Here is a 24,364-nt window from a genome sequence, read left to right as displayed (position 1 = left end):
AATTTTCAAAAAAACATTTGGACAAAAACAACTTGAAGGAAAGATGCGGGCTGATACTTCTTTAGCCGCATTATGAAGAATCTTCCCCTGTGAACTCAGATCGCGGTCAATTGAAAGAAACCACGCCCGACTACACCACAAGATTCATACCCATTTTCAGGAGCGTACCTCCTTATGAACTTGTTCAGTCAACTAATTAACTCCTTATTCGGTCGGCCGAACGTCTTGTCTGCGTCCCTTTCAAAAGTCCTAATTGCCTGACAGACCAAAAATAAAAACAAGGACAGGGTTGATCATATCTGAGTGATTCCGCGGGGTTCCTGATTCAGGTGAAGCAATAGCTATTGAACCAGCTGATAGGAACCACGGGATAACAGTCTCCCCCTCAGTTACCTTGCCTGGGGAAGGTTGTGAAGTTCATTCTCTTGTTCTGACTGTCGGCTCTGCCGTTCTCGAATCGTCTTTTGGCACTTCGGATTGGATAACAGGGGGTTGGTTTTATTAGCTAAAGTCTTATTCGATATTTATCCCTGGCCGATTGTAATTTTACCCTATTCTCGCCTCCCCCCCCCCCCCCCCATCATCTGAAACTACACAGTGCCAATTCTGGATTTCCTTTTAAGTATTGAGAAGTTGTGTTGAACGCGATAGTCAAATTATTTTCCTTGGAAGCTACTGGTACGTGAATTGTCAGAATGGAGTTTTTACTGGGCCTAGTTCAGTTGGTTCGAACTTAAATGTTTCAGACCATGTAACAATCTGGAAAAACAGTTGGAGGCCTTTTAATATCCCAGTATTACAGCCAGACTGAGACTAGTGTTCTTTCTATAGCCATAAAGGACATGTCAAAATAAATCGCCGCTTCACTAATTATTTGCCTCGAGTTTGATTTTATCATGTGTTCTTTTCTGAAAGGAATCCTACAAGCTTCATGTCTGCTCCCCTGTGTTTCATTGAGAACGGTGTGGACGGCTCCTTCCGTGTATGCCCGGAGGCGCTGGATTACCTCGCCAGTCACAATGAGCCGGTGGTGGTGGTCTCGATAGTGGGGCTCTACAGAACTGGGAAATCTTACTTAATGAACTGGCTGGCGGGAAAAGTGCAAGGTAAGGTATTCTCCCTTTTCTTTTTCTCCACCCCAATCACCCAGATTCACTTTCCGGAAATAAGTGCTTAGAGGTGTGGTCATTGAGGGTATAGGTAATGAACACCTACAAAACTCCCCAGACCTTTCTGATAAGCCCTCCTGTAATCGGGCAAGCAGAGGGAGTTTGGCTTATTGGGTTTGTGGAAGTCTCTGTGCTGGTGGGGGGCAGCCACATCACAATCCCCCGGCTTTACCTGCAGGTACGGACGGGGAATGGCTGCACCTGTGGCCGCATATGCACACAGTGGTAACCTGTGGCGTCTGGGCTGTACAACATGGTGCTGACTGTGTGTGGACCTGGCCCCCCCCCGCCACACCCGAAGCCCCCCCCCCCCGCCACACCCGAAGCCCCCCCCCTGCCACACCCGAAGCCCCCCCCCTGCCACACCCGAAGCCCCCCCCCGCCACACCCGAAGCCGCCCCCCCTGCCACACCCGAAGCCGCCCCCCCTGCCACACCCGAAGCCCCCCCCCGCCACACCTGAAGGGCCCCCCCGCCACACCCGAAGGGCCCCCGCCACACCCGAAGGGCCCCCCCGCCACACCCGAAGAGCCCCCCCCCGCCACACCCGAAGCCCCCCCGCCACACCCGAAGCCCCCCCGCCACACCCGAAGCCCCCCCCCGCCACACCCGAAGCCCCCCCCCGCCACACCCGAAGCCCCCCCCGCCACACCCGAAGCCCCCCCGCCACACCCAAAGCCCCCCGCCACACCCAAAGCCCCCCGCCACACCCAAAGCCCCCCCCGCCACACCCGAAGCCCCCCCCGCCACACCCGAAGCCCCCCCGCCACACCCAAAGCCCCCCCGCCACACCCAAAGCCCCCCCGCCACACCCGAAGCCCCCCGCCACACCCGAAAGCCCCCCCGCCACACCCGAAAGCCCCCCCCGCCACACCCGAAAGCCCCCCCGCCACACCCGAAGCCCCCCCGCCACACCCGAAGCCCCCCCGCCACACCCGAAGCCCCCCCCCGTCACACCCGAAGCCCCCCCGCCACACCCGAAGCCCCCCCGCCACACCCGAAGCCCCCCGCCACACCCGAAGCCCCCCCGCCACACCCGAAGCCCCCCCGCCACACCCGAAGCCCCCCCGCCACACCCGAAGCCCCCCCGCCACACCCGAAGCCCCCCCGCCACACCCGAAGCCCCCCCGCCACACCCGAAGCCCCCCCGCCACACCCGAAGCCCCCCCGCCACACCCGAAGCCCCCCCGCCACACCCGAAGCCCCCCCGCCACACCCGAAGCCCCCCCGCCACACCCGAAGCCCCCCCGCCACACCCGAAGCCCCCCCGCCACACCCGAAGCCCCCCCGCCACACCCGAAGCCCCCCCGCCACACCCGAAGCCCCCCCGCCACACCCGAAGCCCCCCCGCCACACCCGAAGCCCCCCCGCCACACCCGAAGCCCCCCCGCCACACCCGAAGCCCCCCCCGCCACACCCGAAGCCCCCCCCGCCACACCCGAAGCCCCCCCCGCCACACCCGAAGCCCCCCCCGCCACACCCGAAGCCCCCCCCGCCACACCCGAAGCCCCCCCCGCCACACCCGAAGCCCCCCCCGCCACACCCGAAGCCCCCCCCGCCACACCCGAAGCCCCCCCGCCACACCCGAAGCGCCCCCCCGCCACACCCGAAGCCCCCCCGCCACACCCGAAGCGCCCCCCCGCCACACCCGAAGCCCCCCCGCCACACCCGAAGCCCCCCCGCCACACCCGAAGCCCCCCCGCCACACCCGAAGCCCCCCCGCCACACCCGAAGCCCCCCCGCCACACCCGAAGCCCCCCCGCCACACCCGAAGCCCCCCCGCCACACCCGAAGCCCCCCCGCCACACCCGAAGCCCCCCCGCCACACCCGAAGCCCCCCCGCCACACCCGAAGCCCCCCCGCCACACCCGAAGCCCCCCCGCCACACCCGAAGCCCCCCCGCCACACCCGAAGCCCCCCCGCCACACCCGAAGCCCCCCCGCCACACCCGAAGCCCCCCCGCCACACCCGAAGCCCCCCCGCCACACCCGAAGCCCCCCCGCCACACCCGAAGCCCCCCCGCCACACCCGAAGCCCCCCCGCCACACCCGAAGCCCCCCCGCCACACCCGAAGCCCCCCCGCCACACCCGAAGCCCCCCCGCCACACCCGAAGCCCCCCCGCCACACCCGAAGCCCCCCCGCCACACCCGAAGCCCCCCCGCCACACCCGAAGCCCCCCCGCCACACCCGAAGCCCCCCCGCCACACCCGAAGCCCCCCCGCCACACCCGAAGCCCCCCCGCCACACCCGAAGCCCCCCCCCGCCACACCCGAAGCCCCCCCCCCCGCCACACCCGAAGCCCCCCCCCCCCCGCCACACCCGAAGCCCCCCCCCCCCGCCACACCCGAAGCCCCCCCCCCCCCGCCACACCCGAAGCCCCCCCCCCCCGCCACACCCGAAGCCCCCCCCCCCCCGCCACACCCGAAGCCCCCCCTGCCAGCGGAATGTGGCGCTGGACACAGTCTGCAGCTGCGCCGCCACCACCCAATGTCCCTGAAAATTGAGGACACGTGACCGACGCTGTTGGGGAAATCGTCCCTGGGAAATCGGCCTATCGGGGGAGGGCCACAGGTGACGTCCCAAGGCCATTGTTGAGGGTGCCGTCTCCTGATTTCGGTGTAAAACCGGATTCTCCAGCCAATTGCCGAATGTGATTTTGGCGTCGGCGATCGGAGAATCTTGCCGTGCTGTTGGGTAATTTGGACATTCTGAATTCTCCCTCTTTGTACCCGAACAGGTGTCTGAGTATGGCGATTAGGGGCTTTTCTTCATTACAGTGTTAATGTAAGCCTACTTGTGACAAAATAAAAGATTATCAACATTCTGGACACTTCACTGTCTTGGGGCATTCAGCTAATTGTATACGGGGCTTGTTTGGTGTGTTAAATGCCTCTTCAAACTCGGCCAGCATGTTTTGTGCTTAATTTGTTTTGGCCTTGGGTGTTTGGTCAGGTTTTTCCCTTGGATCGACTGTCCAGTCTCACACTAAAGGTATCTGGATGTGGTGTTTGCCTCACCCCCTCAAGTCGAACCATTCTTTGGTGCTGCTGGACACTGAAGGTCTCGGAGATGTATCGAAGGTAAATAGTTTTTGTGTATTCCAAGGAGGGGAGATTCAGGATAAGATTCTCCAACTGGTAACTTGGGGCATCGAGGCCTAATGTCATCTCCAATTGGCCCTGAAACTAAACCGTTAATTTCAGGCTGAAGTGTGATGTTTTTGATTCTGTCTAATGGAGTATGTTCTGTGCTCACATGTGTGCTGGGTGGTTGATGAGGACCCTCCTTTTGAAAGCTGTGTAATCTTGACTGTCCATTTCTCCTGTTGTGAATTCTCATTAGAAAATCCCTCCTGGCAGTTCAAATCCACTATGGATCCAGGAAAGACTTTGATTGTCCCAGTCTATAAAACTCATTTGACATAGATCCACTCCCATCAATAGTACCACCCCATTCGTGGGCACTTGTCGTGTATCTGTTTGATTTGCTACTGTGATGATTGCATCAAATCATTTGTGATGCAAAACTATTAAAATTGCACTCCGATTTCACTCCAACTTTCAGCACCTGTTTCCCCCCTCCCCATCCTTTGCCGATAACTTGGTTTCAGTCATGGTTACAGTCCTTGCTCTCTGCATTACCAAATACCACATTTTGGTACTAATTATGGATTTAAAACTTAGATAACGGATTGGCAGTGTGGCCACATATTCTTCCACATGTGGTGTTGTACCTGATGTTATGTAGGCTGGCCTCGTGTCCCAAAGGCAGAACAAAGCAAGTGTAGAACCGCAGCCTCTGCTTTGATCTAGCATGGGTCCATCTGTGGTTAACAAATTCTATGTGTGGGATCTGTTTTAGGCCTGTTTACATATTCGCTCCTGTAGCTGTAATGGGCTTTGCATTGCATTGCTGACTGATCCATGCTGTGATTGATGTCTTTTGGCTCAACTGAGGTTGATCTCATCCGTATTTCTATTTGTTTTCTTCTCCTCCCATTTGTATTATTGGTATAACTATGGATGGATTTTAGGGAAAAATATTGTCTATCCCCACAACCCCAGCAACTCATACATTCAGTTGTATCACGTAATGCCGTTTTGCGGGCTTATGAATGTCATCCAATGACTTGGGCCACAAGTTAGGCAAATTCTTTTCTTTAAAATATTTTCATTGGCATTTTCAGTTTTACATACAGTAACAGTACAAGAAGTTTTTCTTATGTCTGTCTATTTAGTTTGTCATTGTCTGACTCGGCGTGCTATCCTCCTTACACCCCCTTCCTGGCCCTCCCACTTCCATGCCTCCCTGCACACCCGGGGGATGTGTTCCCCCCACTCCTCCTCAGCGTCCCCCTTTTTTCCCCATCAATTTTGGCTGTGTCCATCTTGTAAATGGCGTTGGGAGGCAGGGTTACCCCCTCCCTCTCTTCGCAGTGTTCCTTTTAGCCCCCCTCCCCCTGGGTTGTGAGAAATTCCGATAGGTCTGCCAGCCAGCCTGCAGCTGTGGTGGTGCTGCTGATCACCAGCTGAGCAGGATTCTCTGGTGTGTGATTAGGGAACAAAAGCTGTTAGCCTTCTTCCCTGCCAGGGCGTTAGCCCCCTTCCCTGCATGTAGCTGTGGCTGCTCTGATACACCGAAGATTGCCACATTTGGTCATGGCTCCACCTCCCCCCCCCCCCCCCCCCCCAACCTTGGACATTGCCTTGGAGAAGGCTGTCCAGAACCCAGCAAGTTTGGGACATGGCCAGAACATGTGGGTGTGGTTGGCCGGGCCTCTCTGGCACTGTTCATATTTATTCTCTACCTCCGGGAGGAATCTGTTCATTTGGGTTCTGGTCAGGTGTTCTGTGCAGCTCTTTGAACTGCATGAGGCTGAGCCTTGAGCAGGAGGAGGTGGAGTTGGCCCTGCTCAGTACTTCGCACAAGAGTCCCAAACCCACTTCTATCCCCAGTTCATTCTCCCATTTCCATCTAGTCTTGTCTAATGGCGGTCGGGCCCTGTCCAGTAGCTGTCCATATATTTCCCCACAGAGTCCCTCCTCTTTACTGTCTGTATTCATCAGGTCCTCTAATAATATGGTCTCTGGGGCCCTGGGGTATCCGACTGCCTTTTTGTGGAGCAAGTGTCTTGTTTGGAAGTGTCTTGTTTGGAAGTGTCTTGTTTGGAAGTGTCTTGTTTGGAAGTGTCTTGTTTGTTTGGAAGTGTCTTGTTTGTTTGGAAGTGTCTTGTTTGTTTGGAAGTGTCTTGTTTGTTTGGAAGTGTCTTGTTTGTTTGGAAGTGTCTTGTTTGTTTGGAAGTGTCTTGTTTGTTTGGAAGTGTCTTGTTTGTTTGGAAGTGTCTTGTTTGTTTGGAAGTGTCTTGTTTGTTTGGAAGTGTCTTGTTTGTTTGGAAGTGTCTTGTTTGTTTGGAAGTGTCTTGTTTGTTTGGAAGTGTCTTGTTTGTTTGGAAGTGTCTTGTTTGTTTGGAAGTGTCTTGTTTGTTTGGAAGTGTCTTGTTTGTTTGGAAGTGTCTTGTTTGTTTGGAAGTGTCTTGTTTGTTTGGAAGTGTCTTGTTTGTTTGGAAGTGTCTTGTTTGTTTGGAAGTGTCTTGTTTGTTTGGAAGTGTCTTGTTTGTTTGGAAGTGTCTTGTTTGTTTGGAAGTGTCTTGTTTGTTTGGAAGTGTCTTGTTTGTTTGGAAGTGTCTTGTTTGTTTGGAAGTGTCTTGTTTGTTTGGAAGTGTCTTGTTTGTTTGGAAGTGTCTTGTTTGTTTGGAAGTGTCTTGTTTGTTTGGAAGTGTCTTGTTTGTTTGGAAGTGTCTTGTTTGTTTGGAAGTGTCTTGTTTGTTTGGAAGTGTCTTGTTTGTTTGGAAGTGTCTTGTTTGTTTGGAAGTGTCTTGTTTGTTTGGAAGTGTCTTGTTTGTTTGGAAGTGTCTTGTTTGTTTGGAAGTGTCTTGTTTGTTTGGAAGTGTCTTGTTTGTTTGGAAGTGTCTTGTTTGTTTGGAAGTGTCTTGTTTGTTTGGAAGTGTCTTGTTTGTTTGGAAGTGTCTTGTTTGTTTGGAAGTGTCTTGTTTGTTTGGAAGTGTCTTGTTTGTTTGGAAGTGTCTTGTTTGTTTGGAAGTGTCTTGTTTGTTTGGAAGTGTCTTGTTTGTTTGGAAGTGTCTTGTTTGTTTGGAAGTGTCTTGTTTGTTTGGAAGTGTCTTGTTTGTTTGGAAGTGTCTTGTTTGTTTGGAAGTGTCTTGTTTGTTTGGAAGTGTCTTGTTTGTTTGGAAGTGTCTTGTTTGTTTGGAAGTGTCTTGTTTGTTTGGAAGTGTCTTGTTTGTTTGGAAGTGTCTTGTTTGTTTGGAAGTGTCTTGTTTGTTTGGAAGTGTCTTGTTTGTTTGGAAGTGTCTTGTTTGTTTGGAAGTGTCTTGTTTGTTTGGAAGTGTCTTGTTTGTTTGGAAGTGTCTTGTTTGTTTGGAAGTGTCTTGTTTGTTTGGAAGTGTCTTGTTTGTTTGGAAGTGTCTTGTTTGTTTGGAAGTGTCTTGTTTGTTTGGAAGTGTCTTGTTTGTTTGGAAGTGTCTTGTTTGTTTGGAAGTGTCTTGTTTGTTTGGAAGTGTCTTGTTTGTTTGGAAGTGTCTTGTTTGTTTGGAAGTGTCTTGTTTGTTTGGAAGTGTCTTGTGTTCCCATTCCTCTGTTAGTTTGTTCAGCACCGCTAGTCTGTTTTCCATATAGAAGTCCCTAACTGTCAGCATTTTCCCCCCCATCCTGTCTTCATTTTGCAAAGGTGGTGTCTAGCATGGCTGGTGGGAACTTGTGGGTTACACAGATGGGGGACATCTTGGTCAGTCTGAAGTGTCCCCTTAATTGGTTCCACATGTTCAGTGTGGTTTCTACCAATGTGTATTTTGTTGAGGGGGCTGTGGCTAGGGCCTGGAGGGCCATCCCCTTACAGGAGGCCTCCTCTTTCTGCACCCACTCACCAGTTGAGTTTGTGTATCCACCTGCTGTTGTTGCCCAGTGGTAGTACTGCAGGTTTGGTAATGCCAAACCACCCTTAATTTTCCACCTTTGCAGTGTTGGTTTGGAGACTCTTGGGTTCTTACCCCTCCACACAAATGGCATGATTAAGCTGTCCCATGTTTTGGAAGAAGGCCTTGGGGATGAAGATCGGTATGGATCTAAAAAGGAAGAGTAACTTCGGCAGTACGTTCATTTTGATTGCCTGCACACTCTCCCCGCTAGGGAGAGTGGGACTGTGTCCCAGCATTGCAGGTCTTTTTTTTTTTTTACTTCCTCCACCAGGCTTGTCAGATTTCACTGGTGGATCTGTGAACCATCTCTGGCTGTTTGGATTTCCAAAGGGAGCCATTCCGGCTCTGTCCCTCCCCCATTTGGGTTCACTGGGAGTGCCTCAATCTTGCCCAGGCTGAGCTTGTAACCTGAAAGTTTCAAAGTCTTTCAGAATCTGCATAATTGCTTTCAGTCCTTCCTGTGGCTTTGAGACATGTAGGAGCAGGTCATCCTCATAGAGTGAACTCCTGTGATCTCCATATCCTAGTTGAATGCCCTTCCAGATTTCTGCGTCCTGCAAAGCTATCACCAGGGGTTCGATTGCTGGAGCAAATAGGAGCAGGGACAGTGGGCAACCCTGCATTGTGCCTCTTTGCAGTTGAAAGTATCCAGAGCTGGTGGTGTTAGTTCGAACACTAAGCTTGGGGAGGTTGTACAGGAGTTTCACCCAAGGAGGTGAATCCTGCTCCTAGCCCAAACCATTCCAGTACCTCAAGGATGTACTTCCATTCAACTCTGTTGAGGCCCTTTTCTGTTCTGTATCCAGGGAGACGATCACCTCCAGTGTTCCCTCCCTGGGGGAGGGTGGGGGGGGGGGTCATTATTACATTCATCAGCCGCCTGATGTTTGCAGTGAGCTGCCTACCCTTGAGAAAGCCATTCTGGTCTTCTACGACCACCTCTGGTACACAGCGCTCCAGCCTTTTGGCCAGGACCTTTTGAGAATATTTTCACGTCCACATTTAGCTGTGAAATGGGTCTATATGATCCACATTCCATTGGGTCTTGTTGCTAATTTTTGGTTGGTTCAATTGGCTCTGTTTTATCACCTTTGCTCTAGAGTTGCCAGGTATCTTTAAGATACCGCCACGAGGTTCAAGTTCAAGTAATGATCAATAACTCAGTACACCAATTAGTAAGATTGAAATCAAAGCACATTTATTTGCACACAGTCAAATCTACTCATGGATAAACTCTACTTTCTAAGCTACTTCTATCACTAACAGGCCAATACTTAGCTTCGGACTGGCCCACCAGGTCAGGGGAACAAATGGCCTTCCGTTCGGGTTCTGAGTCTGCGGGATTCAAAGCTGGTCTGGACTGGTAGCTAGGAGCACCTATCTCGTAGCAAGCGTTGACTTGAGATTGGCTTTCTTTTGGTGGCAGCTGGACAGGTCACTGTCAAGGGTTGGTTCGCGTTGCTGAATGACCCTGTCAAGAAGGACGATTTGAACTTTTGGGGGGCTTTGCTTTATAGTCCCCAGGGGCTTCCCGCCTTTCGGGGCGGACCCCGTACCTGGTTCCAAGTGATTGGACTTTGTTCCAATCGGTTGGTTCGATTTCTCCAATACTGAAGCGGTTCCCTGATCGATGGGCAGACTTTAGGTATCCGTTAACCTCTTGTGTTGGTGCCTGCTGGCGCCGAGGAGTCTGGCTTGGCCTTGTTTATCTCAAATGTTTCGATTGTTCCCATGGATCGCTCATTAGTATGTAGATGGTTGCTGGTATCGATGCTGTCTGGGCTTTTGCAGAGTCTAATACACAGTAAACGTGCACCTGCTAGTTTCTGCCTGCGTTGGCTGAATTTCCCTTCAGCCTTTGCTGTTCTCCATTTTACATCGGGAATTGGCCAACCCAGGTGGCTACAGTCTTTAACTTTTTTAGGTATCAATGAGATTGTGGCCTGTGTTAGTGTAGGAGGCAAGGTTATCCTTGCCAGCGAGTCTGTGAACATGTTCCTTGGATGTGGGGCCACGGCTGGTGCAAATCTAGAAGTCTGCCGGGAACCCATCGAGTCCTGGCACCTTCCCTGCCTGCATGCAGCTGATGCTCTCTGTGATTTCTCCCAGATCCATTGGTGCTTCCAGCTTCCCCATGCCTGTCCTCTTCCACAACTGGCCTATCCAGTCCATTGAGGAACTGTTTCATCCCCGTCAGGGGGGCTCGGAGGTGTACAGCCCTCGGTACTAGACTGGTTCTGCTACCAGTCTGCCTCTGCCATCCTTTACCTAGTGGCTGCCTGCCTGCTTTATCAGCTGGTGAGTCAGTAGGTGGCCAGCCTTTTCCCCATGTTTGTAGAAGGCCCCCCGTGTCTCATGGAGTTTGTGCACTTTTTTTCTTGGTGGTTAGCAGGTTTGTAGCTTTTTTTCTCTTCTCACATCAGTTGGGTAAATTCTGATGAATTTGGGAATCTCCTCACCAAAATATTGTCCTCTCCTGATCCACCACATTTGCATTTGTCATTCACTACTCTTGCTTGGAAGAAATTGTCCCTTGCAATTCATCATTTCATAGCGTCTCATGGAGCCACATTCCCATTGTTGTAAATCGAATGGTAGGAACAGTTGTTTATTGTGAATGGATTTCTAAGCTGGGTGAATTGGACACTGCAGCACTTCACAGCTTCAGGGTCCCAGATTCGGTTCCCAGCTTGGGTCACTGACTGTGTGCAGAGTCTGCACATTCTCCCCGTGTGTGCGTGGGTTTCCTCCGGGTGCTCCGGGTTTCCTCCCACAGTCCAACGATATGCAGGTTAGGTAGATTGGCCATGCTAAATTGCCCTCAGTAACCAAAAAGGTTAGGTGGGGTTACGGGGAAGGGGTGGAGGTGTGGACTTTCCAAGGGCTGGTGCAGACTCGGAAGGGCTGAATGGCCACCTTCTGCACTGAATTTATGAAAACACAAATCATAACATTCCTTGGACACAGACCATCTGGATGAAATTGTCACTGCCTCATTTGTACGTTAGTAGTGAGTTGCTGAACAATATGCTTGCTTTCTTCAGGGTGATCAGAAGAATGACAGCTGGATCTTTGCTCTTGCAGTACTTCTCAGCAGTTCCCTTGTCTACAACAGCATGGGTACAATCGATCAATATGCCTTGGAGAAACTGTAGTATCCTTTTTTGATGGGATTTCCTCAACAAATCATTGCAATATTGAGCGTTCAAGGCAATTGGCAGCTGACCTTTTAGACCTTACTCAGTCAGAGGATTCATTAATAAGTGGGTTTGTTGATAAAAGCCAAGGAATGTATAAGATTTCTGCTGGATCAGGGTACACATTTCAGGCACATCACTGGATGACAGTTTAATTGCAGCACTGTAACCAGAGATTCCACATGCACACATTTTAAGGAATCTTGGCTTCCCACCAGGTAGAGGATTTAGTGTATAGTGAACGTGCTCCCCCTCTGAACCAATTTGGGGACATGGTTTGCCATGACTGGCCATTCAACTAACTGAACATTGATCTGGCTTAGGTAAACTTTTCAGCTGTTTGGGTTTGAGAGGGCAGTCCTCTCTGGTTAGCATTACCTGCTGATGTCATCAACATAAGAACAAGGAGCAGGAGTAAGCCATCTGGCCCTTCGAGCCTGCTCTGCCATTCAATGAGATCATGGCTAATCTTTTGTGGACTCGGCTCCACTTTCCCGCCCAAACACCATAACCCTTTATTCCTTTATTCTTCAAAAAAACTATCTATCTTTATCTTAAACATTTAATGAAGGAGCCTCAACTGTTTCACTGGCAGGGAATTCCATAGATTCACAATCCTTTGGGTGAAGAAGTTCCTCCTAAACTCAGTCCTAAATCTACTTCCCCTTATTTTGAGGCTATGCCCCCTAGTTCTGCTTTCACCTGCCAGTGGAAACCACCTCACTGCATCTATCCTATTTCTTTCTTTCTTAATTTTATGTTTCTATAAGATCCCACATCCTTCTAAATTCCAACAAGTACATTCCCAGTCTACTCAATCCCTCCTTGTAATCCAACCCCCTCAACTCTGGGATTAACCTAGTGAATCTCCTCTGCACTCCCTCTAGCCCGAGAACATCCTTTCCCAGGTAAGGAGACCAAAACTGAACACAATACTCCAGGTGTGGCCTCACTAACACCTTATACAGTTGCAGCGTAACCTCCCGAGTCTTAAACTCCATCCCTCTAGCAATGAAAGACAAGACTCCATTTGCCTTCTTAATCACCTGTTGCACCTGTAAACCAGGCTTTTGCGACTTGTGCACTGGCCATCCAGGTCCCTCTGCACAGCAGCATGTTTTAATATTTTATCATTTAAATAATAATCCCTTTTGCTGTTATTCCTACCAAAATGGATAACCTCACATTTGTCAACATTGTATTCCATCTGCCAGACCCAAGCCCATTCACTTCAACTATTCAAATCCCTCTGCAGACTTCCAGTATCGTCTGCATTTTTTTTTTTTGCTTTACCACTCATCTTCGTGTCGTCTGCAAACTTGGAAACATTGCACGTGGTCCCCAACTCCAAATCATGTATGTAAATTGTTAACAATTGTGGGCCCAACACTGATTCCTGAGGGACATCACTAGCTACTGATTGCCAACCAGAGAAACACCCATCCGCACTCTTTGCTTTCTATTAATTAACATTTGCTTTCTATTAATTAACCGTTACTTTCTATTAATGAACCTATCCTCTATCCATGCTACTACGTTACCCTTAACACCATGCGTCTTTATCTTATGCAGCAACCTTTTGTGTGGCACTTTGTCAAAAGCTGCTGTCAAATGATGCCCCTAGTGGAGGCCCATTTGAGTGCTAATTCTTTCGGAGTTGATCCCGTTTCCTCTGAAATACTGTGTGGGGTGACTCCTGTTCAGGGGAAGACTGGACGTTATCCCAATTAAATGGTCCAAGGAGAAGTAAGGTTCGAAATGTGGAACTGGCAGAGGATGGTGGGCTTCATAAAGATGGCGAGGTGATTAATATAAATGAAATACTTTCCTCTTATCAATGTAAGCCTAGGAAACGAAGCAACGATAATTGGAGAAATGCGAGTTTGCCAATGACTGGAGTATCGTGTTCAATTCCGGGAGCTCACACTTTATTAAGCATATGGGTTCCAGCGGCCGGTAGACTGGAACCATAATGGTTGTTCTGAGCCCGAGCAGGGCGGGGGCTGACCAAACCGTAAGGGTTTTCGCAGTTTCTATTTAATAGCATGGCCAGGCCAGAGTGTCGATGAACAGAGGGTGATTATTGAAAGAACCAGAGGTGACTTGGGAATATTACAATTGGGCTGATTGGGAATGATGGTGGTGGATACAGATGTCACAGTAGCTGGTAAATGGAATTTTGTTTGTGTAGGAGAAGACTTGTGGGGGTGGGTGGTGTGTGTGTGTGTGGGTGGTGGGGGGGGGGGGGGGTGCTGAATGGATTAAACTGGCACAGAAATGGTGGGTAGAGGAGCCACCGCTGTGCCATTCTCCAGAGCCACCCAGTATTACTAACGGGTACCCATGGGTTGTTTCGGATTGGATTTGTTTATTGTCACGTGTACCGAGGTACAGTGAAAAGTATTTTTCTGCGAGCAGCTCAACAGATCATTAAGTACATGAGAAGAAAAGGAAATAAAAGAAAATACATAATAGGGCAACACAAGGTATACAATGTAACTACATAAGCACTGGCATCAGATGAAGCATACAGGGGGTAGTGTTAATGAAGTCAGTCCATAAGAGGGTCATTTAGGAGTCTGGTGACAGTGGGGAAGAAGCTGCTTTTGAGTCTGTTTGTGCGTGTTCTCCGACTTCTGTACCTCCTGCACGATGGAAGAAGTTGGAAGAGTGAGTAAGCCAGGTGGGAAGGATCTTTGATTATACTGCCTGCTTTCCCCAGGCAGCGGGAGGTGTAGATGGAGTCAATGGATGGGAGGCAGGTTTGTGTGATGGACTGGGTGGTGTTCACGACTCTCTGAAGTTTTTTGCGGTCCTGGGCCGAGCAGTTGCCATACCAGGCTGTGATGCAGCCTGATAGGATGCTTTCTATGGTGCATCTGTAAAAGATGGTAAGAGTCAATGTGGACATGCCGAATTTCCTTAGTTTCCTGAGGAAGTATAGGCTCTGTTGTGCTTTCTTGGTGGTAGCGTCGACGTGGGTGGACCAGGACAGATTTTTGGAGATGTGCACCCCTAGGAATTTGAAACTGTTAACCATCTCCACCTCGGCCCCGTTGATGCTGACAGGGGTGTGTACAGTACTTTGCTTCCTGAAGTCAATTACCAGCTCTTTAGTTTTGCTGGCATTGAGGGAGAGATTGTTGTCGCTACACCACTCCAGTAGGTTCTCTATTTCCCTCCTGTATTCGGACTCATCGTTATTTGAGATCCGGCCCACTATGGTCGTATCGTCAGCAAACGTGTAGATGGAGTTGGAACCAAGTTTTACCACGCAGTCGTGTGTGTACCGGGAGTAGAGTAGGGGGCTAAGTACGTAGCCTTGACAGTCCTGTGACCAAATCCGACCTATGGTGACACTCGAATGCCTATTGTGCTGCGATCAGTCGCAACTTGAGGTTTTACGTGTGCCTTGATTCAGTTAGCGAATCATTGGTCTATTAATTATATTGGCTGAAATCCCGTGGGTGCTACCCATTGTGAACCCCAATGTGCTTCAGTTTGGCCTGCTTATTCTCTTGTCAATATGGATTCTTTAACTAGTCCAGCTTTGTCACCGAGCTGACTGAACTGATCAAAGTTAAAGCGAGTGCTGATTTCCATGAGGACGATGAGATCGAATATTTGAAGATTTTCCCGACGTTTGTCTGGTGTGTCCGAGACTTCAGTCTGGAGCTGAAAATCGAGGGCCAAGCGGTGAATCAGGACGGATATTTGGAACACGCTCTGCTGCTGAAGAAAGGTAATGCATTTCTCGAGATGCCCTTTCTCCTCAATCGCTCCAAATTCCCATTGTTGAAGCCGATACTCCCCGGATGTGATCTGGGGATGGGTTCAAACCGGCTCCTTGGGGTTAATTTAAATTGAGAAAATCTGGAGTGGCGGTTTGTGAATCTACATTGATTGATTTATCATGAAAGGATATCTGGCATTATTGCCTTTTCTGACTCGCGTGCCTCCAGAACCACAGGAAGTAGCTATCTCTCATGGTCCAGCAAGCCACTCAGTTTAGGGTGTTACGGCTGGGCAGTGAGGCTGGACTCTGCATTGACCCCCCCCCCCCCCCCAAGAAAAAGATCACTTTCAAAACATTTGGGGTCCTCTGACAACCTAGAGCTTCCTGCAGTGTCCAGTCTTTGTGTGGCGCTGTGGTCTACAGCGCAGCTATACCTCCAATATCCAAAGAAGAAACGTCATCCATCATTAACACTAACTTTATACCGTTTCTGGGACCTTTGGCCCGAATTGCCCAGACTGACTGCGTTGCCGAAGCCTGGGAGGCACTTTCAGATTGTGACAGTCTCCATATTAATGAATGCAAGTACATTTTCCAAGGGCACTATTCGGTGTGGGGCTAAGATGAGGACGCGGTGTGCCAGCATGACTGGGACATGAAATTATAGTTTTCTCCATTTCCTCAATGCTACAATTGAAATTATTGCTCCATCAGTTAGGGTGGTCTATGTGCTCCAATCGCTGTGAAGGGGTGAATTAAATGTCAAAAGCAGGGATCCTGGCCTGGTGGCTACTTTATATTTCTTCCTTCAAACCTCCCCCCCCCCCCCCCGACAGGAATTATCACACCTCTTTGATGCCCAGCAGGAGTGGTTTTCACTGGAGCCGGTACCTTCTCCCTCCCTAAGGTACCTTGCTGCACCATAAACATTCCGATATCGCACAGTCTTTTAACTGTTCACTTGTTGGACACGTTGTTTTCTTGCAGGTAATTCCAAAAAGGTTATGGAATACAACTTGCCCCGGCAGTGCATTCGAAACTTCTTTCCCAAGCGGAAATGCTTTGTCTTTGTCCGGCCAGTCTCCCGCGATCTGCACACGGTGGAACATGTCCCAGAGCAGATGCTAGACCAGAGCTTCGTGCAGGAATGCCAGAGGTTCTGCAAGTACATACATGAAACATCGCAACCCAAATGTCTCCAGGGAGGCCATATCATTACCGGCAGAAGTAAGTATGGTTTGAAATCCATGGTTAACACTGCATGTTAAATGGAGAGTAATGTTGTTTTTTTGTTGCATCAAACAGGCAAGCTTTCCTTAACCCTTCAAAGTAACCCTGTCTCTCTTCGCTCGTATCATCCAATTGGCCCCATTTCCCACTGTTCTTGTATCTACCTATTCCAAATAAGTCTGTGATTAGATGCGGTTAAGAATCGTTCGACAATCACTCCTGGGCTAATTTTAGTAAATGGCATTCGTGCCAGGCGAAGAGACTTTGAAAAAAGGGTCACATTCCAGAGTCCTTCCGTAACTGGCTCTGATGTTGGCTTCGCGCCTAGAACTACACCCGCCTCCCCCCCCCCCCCCCCCCCCAAGGCACCTCCTGGAGACCAATTGGTCCATTTGGTGCTGTGGCCCTGATAACCCTACCCTCCTGCTTCCACAACTGAACACATTGAGAAGTATGTCCGAGACATTTTTGGTTGCCTTTCCAAACTGTTTCAATCCGTCCTTGTTCTTTTGCAAGTTTTGTCGACTCTCCTGCCTGCGGAAATACGTTCCCCTTATCGCACGCGAAATTCTTAATTTTGGCACCTCGTCCAAATCTATCCTCCTCCCTGTTGGAGAATGTTTGCACTCCAGTGATTTAGCACAGGGCTCAGGGGCTGTTTAGCACAGGGCTAAATCGCTGGCTTTGAAAGCAGACCAAGGCAGGCCAGCAGCACGGTTCAATTCCCGTAACAGCCTCCCCAAACAGGCGCCGGAATGTGGCGACTAGGGGCTTTTCACAGTAACTTCATTTGAAGCCTAAGCGATTTTCATTTCATTCATTGGACAAGACTGTTACAGTTGCAGTGTCTCTGAATTTGAATTGGGTGCCATTTCCATAAATCTGGTTCATGTTGAAAAGTTTTTGTTTTAACTGAACACGTGTCCTTCTCTGAAATCATCTCTGAAACCGTCTCTCTTTTGCGCCAGTGTTGGCTATGTTAGCCAGCAGTTACGTCTCTGCAATCGCCACCGGGGCAGTCCCTTGCCTGGACGATGCCGTTACCTCGATGGCCAGGATGGAAAATGCTGTCGCTGTAAGACTGGCCTCCGATCACTACAGGCAGCAGATGGAGCAACAAGTGGTCAACATGCCAATGGAAACGAGGGAGCTTTCAGACATACACGGCAACTGTGAGAAAGAGGCGCTCGGAGTCTTCATGCAGCGTTCATTCAAAGACCAGCATCAAGAGTATCAAAAACAAGTGGTGGTAAGAGTTCATAGATTCAGACACGTTTGCAACACAGGAGGCCATTCGGCCTATCGTGTCCACACTGGCCAGCAAGGGCCTCCCTGTACTGATGCCATTTTCCCGCCCTTGTCCCATAGCCCTGGAGCAGTATCTGACGTAACCATGCTTTCTGGCACTGAGCTCCAGACTCTCTCTCCACCCTCCGCTTGGAAACGTTTCTTCTCGACTCTCTCCTTAGCTCTTTACCCCTTCACTTAGATCTATGCCACTGGTTATTGATGTCTCTGTTTGATCCTGTCATAAACCTATCTACCTCTCGGCACAACTGTCTACTCAGCCCCAAGCTATCCACTCTCGCAGTAATCCTGGTAACTCTCCTCTCCAGTGCATTTGCATCCTTCCTATGATGTGATGAGACCAGAACTGCACGCAATACTCTAGTTGTGACCTAACCATTACCTGAGCGCTCTTAGAAGTTTTATCTTCGTCACAATGTCAGTGGTTAGCGCTGCTGCCTCACTGCGCCAGTGATCTGGGTTCGATTCCAGCCTTGGGTGACGTCTGTGTGGAGTTTGTACCTTCTCTGTCTGCGTGGGTTTCCTCTGATTTCTTCCCACAGTCGAAAGATGTGCAGGTTAGTTGGGTTGGCCATGATCAATTTCCCGTTGTGTCCAAAAGGATGGATGGCATTACAAGGATAGGGTGGGACGTTGACCCTGGTAGGGTGCTCTTTCAGATGGTCGGTGCAGACTGGATGGGCCTCCTGCACTGTGGGGATTTGTTTTTTTCTTACTGGCTTGGATCTGCGCATTTGTAAACTTTAGACGCGTGTCTGTTTTAGCCTCTACATTGTATGTTTTCATGGAATGGAAATGTAAAGGTCACTGAATTCACAATTATCTGGCCTCACCTTGTATTCCATCGCTCAAGTCGTAGAACCCTCCACAGTGCAGGACCTGCTCCGACCCTCTGAAGCAGCATCCTACCTAGTTCCACTCCCCTGCCACCCTACCTAGGCCCAGTCCCCTGCCCCATCCCTGCAAACTTTGGACAGCAAGGGGAAATTTATCATGGTCAATCTATCCAACCCGCACGTCTTGATCTGTGGGAGGAATCCCGTGCAGACACGAGGAGAACGTGCAAAGGCCAGAATTGAACCCGGGTTTCTGGCACTGTTGAGGTAGCAGTGCTAACCACTTCAACCGTGCTGCCCAAGTATTCACACCTCTTGTTATCTGTCTTGTCTGCCTCTCCTCCCCCCTCCCCCTCATCCTGTCTGGTGCTATTAAGGCGTCCAACTTGCTGTGATTTGGTTTTTGTAAAGTTGATTTTGTTTGGCTCCAGTCTGATCTCGCACATCAGTATCTAGCTGTCTGCCAGAAGAATCAACAGCTCTCTGTGGAGAAATGCCAAGTTCTGCTTCAGAGCCTTTCTACAGAAATGCACCGCAAATTGCAGGAAGGGGTTTACACTTTACCCGGTGGTTATCGGCTGTATGTCGCGGACAGGAATGCGATGGTGTCTGAATACCACGCCACACCTGGAAAGGGAACCCAGGTAAAAGTGACCGTGAAAGACCAGTTTTGAAAAGGGGATGAGGGGGGAGGGGGGGATGAGTCATGTTCTGTGTGCCTGAGAGTTGGTGTTGCGATTTCAGGTAATCCTGAAATGTTGGGATATTGGAGCACTGGGAATTGGTCAATGGGAAAACGCTCGTTTTTGTCAATGTTGGCGGAGTTTGTTCACAACGTGAACTGTAGTTTGTTTCCTTCCCAATTGATTAACTATCTGATTTGTGCTGGCAGAACTGTTCAAAATCCTGACTTCTCTTGAGGAATAAATCTTGACAGCCATGTAGGTTGGAGCCCCAGTACCATACCCATGCCATAAATGTACAAGTTTCCCTCTCGGGCAGAGAAGATAAGCCTATCGTTTTTAACCACGAATCATCCGACTTCCGCTCAAGATTGCAGTATAGCGGGGAGGGGGGTGCAGAGGTACTTGAAATCCATTTGAGACATTTCTAAGGAAGCAATAGGTGTGCTTTCCTGAATACAATGGTCTGTTGCCTGTCCCATTTTTTAAAAAAGGATGTGCTAATTGTGAAAATTTCTCACTTTAACCCCAAGGAACAATTTTGCACAAACCAGTGAATTCTACTCTTTCCTCAAAATTAAAACTCAACTTCAGTTAATTCCAGCCGTGGCATCCATATTGAGCCATGTGCCACAGTGCTGCACATTTCCAATCTGTAGCTTTACCATGACGGCTGTGATTTTACTTGCTGCACCTCTCCTCGCCCAATGCATGTTGCAGGATATTAACCAACTTTATTGCAATGTAAGCCTGCTTGTGACAATAATGAAGATTATCATTAATCTGGTGAGAAGTTATATTACTGCTTGATGCAGGACTAAAAAGGCCATTTCTGAAGACCCTTATTAAAACGATCGTAAATCTATTCTTGTGTTACTGACCCATAACTTTTCTCCCCAATTACGGCACAGATATCTAAGTACCAATGTGATGTCTTGCTTCATGGATCACAGCAAACCCACTTTCTCCAGCATCAATCCTGAAATCTGTTTGCTTCATTGCAGGCGGAAGTGGTCCTTGCAGATTTTCTAAAGAGGAAGCAAATAGAGGCGAACACCATACTGCAAGCAGAGAAGAAGCTGTCAGAAGCCGAGAAATTGTTGGCCAGTAAGGACCCAGATTATACCCAGCTATTGGAATGTGTTAAAAGTAACACTCGCACGGTTTCTGTCACCATCAGTTCTTGTCGGTAGATATTTGCATGGTAGTTGACTAACTTGGGCCCTTTCTATTTGAGGCGTATTTCTGGTTTCCCGCTGTTGTAGGGAAAAATCCCTTGTACCAGTGCAGTCAAGAGGCTGAGTCTCAAGGCAAGGTTCAAAGCGTTGTTCTTTATTGTACAATTACTGAAGCCTTCAGGGAGACCCACGCAGCCAGCTCAAACAGTGGCTTGGTCCACGTTGATCTCAAGAATTACACTTTCGCTCTGGATTTTTATAGGAATCCAAATTCGAGCGGGAACATTTGCTCATACATAATAGTCAAAGGGTAGTTTTGATTTAGATCTCTGACGGGTTTAAACTGAGAATGTGCATCTTTGTCAATTTGCATCTGTATGGTGTGTGTTCGTGTTGATGAGATTATCTGTGCTTGCTCCGAGTGTCCTTTCCTTCTTTAATGTGTTTCCCATTATCCCCCTGATGTGTCTCCTTAGCTAAATCGACCTCCGATGTCTGTGGCTGTGCGATTCGTTTATTTCTGTGTTTGCTAGATGAGGTGTTAATGTCATCTTTGTCCTGCTGTGTGTGGGGGGGGACGCTAATCTAATTTATACATTTCTTTTATTCCTCCTATTCTGGTTTCTTTGCCTGCCTTGGCCATTATATTAATATATTATTTCATTCTTTCATACGTCTTTGCAATACAGTTGTGCCATATATCCCACTGCCAGGGTCTTGACTCGCAGATATCCCGATCTCCTGGCCAGGGGGCCGTTTTAAGATGCAGCCTCATGCTGTTGCTGGGCAGAACAAGGGTCTTCCATCAATTTCGAATTAAAGGTCTCTCAGCTGTGCAGAAGGGGATTTAAACGAATATCCATCCGGGTGTCCCCTTCTGCATTGTGGGCACATTATAAACGATGCCAATCGGGCCAATAAAACAGTCCAATGAATGAAGAATGTTTGATGAGATAAAAATAAGATCTTGGAAAATGGCCTACTTCACCGCCATGCCAATGAGGTGAAACCTCCTCTTTACCTATCACATAGTTGTGTTCAGAACGCTAACATGCTTGATGGGCGTCTCCGGGGAATCATTTTGACATGTTTGTTGTGTGTGCGGACAGTAGAATTTTGCAAGAGTTCAAATTCAAGTGGCAGTCCTGTGGGGTCTGGCCATTCGGCCCCTCAGGCTTGCCGCCTGGCCCCCCATTTGACAACTATTGGAAATTACCACAATTGGCATATTTTGTTCTGAGACTTTGAATAAATGGGAGATAGTGGAGTGGGCATGGATTTGTCACCGGAGTGTTTGCTGATCCATGTTGTTCTCCTGATGGATTTTGAGGATATGACGTTGGTCATCGTGGCAAAGGGGGTATTTCAGTGGCTCAGCTCCATGGTCGCTCGTGTAGAGAGGAGCCATACAAATGACTGCTCTCTACCCATCGCTTTGCATGCTTGATATGCATTCTAAATCATTGTCCATTTCCAGTCTCTACCTCCTGATCTCGTCGCACCCGTCATTTAAAATTATTCCTTCGTCGTAAAAGGTAATACGGGGCCTGTGGTTAGCACTGCAGCTTCATGGCGCCAGGGACCCAAGTTCAATTCCGGCCTTGATTAATTGTCTTTTCAACATGGTGTCATTTTCCTCCGGGGGATCGGTTTCTTCCTACACGTGCAGGGCAGGTGGAATGTCGAAATTGCCTCTTCGTGTTCAAAACGTTGGGCGGGGAGTGGGCCGATTAAGGTGCTCTTTGAGAGGCTTTAACTCATGAGCTGAATAGCCTCCTTCACTGTAGAAGCAGTTTCACTTTGACGCTCAGGCGAGGTGGAAAATCTTGCAGATCTATCTAATCTCCTTCGATTCATGGAGGATAACTTCCATTTCAGTTAGATTAAAGTCTCCCAACTCTGAAATGGTTCTGGTAAATCTCCTACTGAGTGCAACTCCGGAATTCAGACTTGTGAACTCTTCCATATTGTTCCCCGTTCAACGTGCACTGTCCGCCCCATGCATCACCTCGCTCTCAATGGACTGAATGGCCGTTTTCTGCACTGTAGGAATTCTGTGCAAATGTGATTAATACAGGATTAGATGAGGCAGTGCATTGGAAGGGTTGCTTTTTACTGCAAGGAAGTATGTCGGCAATAGTCTGGGTAAGCTACTCTATTTACAATTAGATGCAGGTGGTGTATTATTCATGCATGAAAAATGCAGAAATTGGTTGGATTGACAACGGGAACACTTATGGAGTGTGACTGGAGAGGCTGATGTCATCTCCCTTAGATTTTATTGGGTACTTTGACAGGAAGAGATAACTTAAATTGTGATCTTTTTGACATGCTATTGGGGAAGAGGAAGGATGAGGTACCATTGCCTGACCCTTTGGCCCCCTCATTGGCTAAATGACCAGCAGGTGACCCCCTAATTGGCTAAATGACCAGCCGGTGACTAGGGACTAACATTCTTGAAGGAGGAAATTTCAGTCCTTGAGGCCCAGTGAAGCTCTGATTGAATTTGGAATCCACAATCCTCTATAGTGCTGAGGTCCTGGTGGAGGGTTGGCAGTATGAAGATGTGGATAGTTGTGAGATGAAGTGATTCAAACCTGGGACTGACTAATGGGGATGATGGGTGTCAGGATTTGCATTGTTGATCATTGTCTTGTTTGTTCCCCTTGCGCACAAGGTGAAGCAGATAAGGCAACATTGATGGAACAAGTGAACAAGGCTCGGGAAGAGGAACTCTTCCAGCTGAAGCAACTGAGGGAGGATGAGAGAAGAACCAATGAGGAAAATCTTCGCCAGATGAGGATGAAAATTGTGGAGGAGCGAGAGGAAATGTTAAAGGAGCAGGAGCAGGCCTTGGAAAGTCTGATGGCCGAGCAGAAGGCTGTTTTGGAAAAGGGTTTTCAGGAGAAAGCTGAGCTTATGGAAGAGCAAATTCAACAGCTTAAGCATCAGGAGCAGCAGACCTGGGCAGGTGGTCTTGTGGACATTATAGATTTCATGGGCATCCTCCGTTCTATATTCAATGCAGCAAGAGCTTTTGCCACCAGTTTTATTGGTGAGCCTGATTAATCCATTTGGGAGAATACTGTTTGGAAATATTATGATGCACATATTGGTTAATGGTCTTGTATTGCACATGAAGCAGCTCTTATAATGCCAAGCTGATATGCCTTTTATATGGTTGGTATGAAATAAAATACATGCTAATAAACTTGTTAATGAACATGTCTTTGACATTTTGTCTTGCAAGCCAAAGACAGTCAGAAATCTATGATCATCGAGATTTTATTTGTACAAAATGAGGACACGTTTTGAATATTAACGTGAGGCATCTCTGCACAATGCCCAGGGTAATTAGTTGTTTAAGCTGGATGTAATGCATGGTTCTATACTTTTAATATACAGATTTCATACTTTGACTTGGCATCCATCAGACATATGACTCAGCAAACCACTGACTCATTTAATTTTGTCCAATGGCAGTCAACAAGCCTGGTTTCTATTTCAAATCATGCTTTGCAATTAACAGTCACCATCAACTAGTGCATTCTCCATGACAATGCCTCATTCACTTAAACTCAGCACTTCTCATACTCATTGACCCTCCTGATGGAGGGTAATACAAAATTACTTCTTTTTGAATGAATTATTTATCTCCATGGTGTCATTATCTCCATGATGTCTAAAGTAACAAATCAAGCAATCCGTTGAGCAGAAGTTTTGGGAAGTCTCATCCACTCTCATTTCCTCAGCTCTGCTGGGATGTGGAGGCACTCTATTCCATGGCTTGAGAGACTGCTACAGGCATTTTCTAATGAGAATGGGGCAGGACATTCTGCTGGTAAGGCCTGGCCTGGGGTTCAGCCTGAGGCTGGATTTAACAATTGCCTGCCTCCCTTTCCACTTGTTCAATGGGCTCCTACTGCTGACACTTGAAGAAAGAGGAGAGAAGGGTAGTGGCTGGTTCATCCGAATGCTTTGTTGCAGGAAGGGGAGAAAGTCAGGTGCCCTGCTGCCAGTGCTTTGGGAGGAAGGG

The 24,364-nt window shown here is 49.0% G+C and overlaps 2 protein-coding genes across 3 annotated transcripts in view; both read left to right on the top strand.

Moving 5' to 3' along the window:
- The window catches only part of LOC140387094 (uncharacterized), a 571,970-nt gene that overhangs the window by 456,905 nt on the left and 90,701 nt on the right, over positions 1-24,364 (top strand). The gene's annotated exons all lie outside the window — the stretch shown is intronic.
- On the top strand, positions 661-23,539 carry LOC140386592 (guanylate-binding protein 1-like). Of its 2 annotated transcripts, none has more exons than XM_072469055.1 (9): positions 661-678; positions 916-1,106; positions 4,122-4,249; positions 11,205-11,314; positions 14,906-15,099; positions 16,081-16,320; positions 17,292-17,572; positions 20,155-20,257; positions 23,006-23,539. In XM_072469055.1, the coding sequence occupies exons 2-9, from the start codon at positions 932-934 to the stop codon at positions 23,395-23,397; spliced, it is 1,623 nt and encodes a 540-aa protein (XP_072325156.1). In that variant the 5' UTR covers positions 661-678; positions 916-931; the 3' UTR covers positions 23,398-23,539. The 2 variants fall into 2 exon arrangements, with proteins under 2 accessions (XP_072325156.1, XP_072325155.1); XM_072469054.1 differs by lacking the exon at positions 661-678 and adding an exon at positions 18,899-19,111.

The sequence above is a fragment of the Scyliorhinus torazame genome, chromosome 12 (assembly GCF_047496885.1).
Source record: "Scyliorhinus torazame isolate Kashiwa2021f chromosome 12, sScyTor2.1, whole genome shotgun sequence".
Lineage (NCBI taxonomy): Eukaryota > Metazoa > Chordata > Chondrichthyes > Carcharhiniformes > Scyliorhinidae > Scyliorhinus > Scyliorhinus torazame.
The sequence above is the reverse complement of the archived record's forward strand: the minus strand, read 5'-3'. Positions and strand labels throughout refer to the sequence as shown.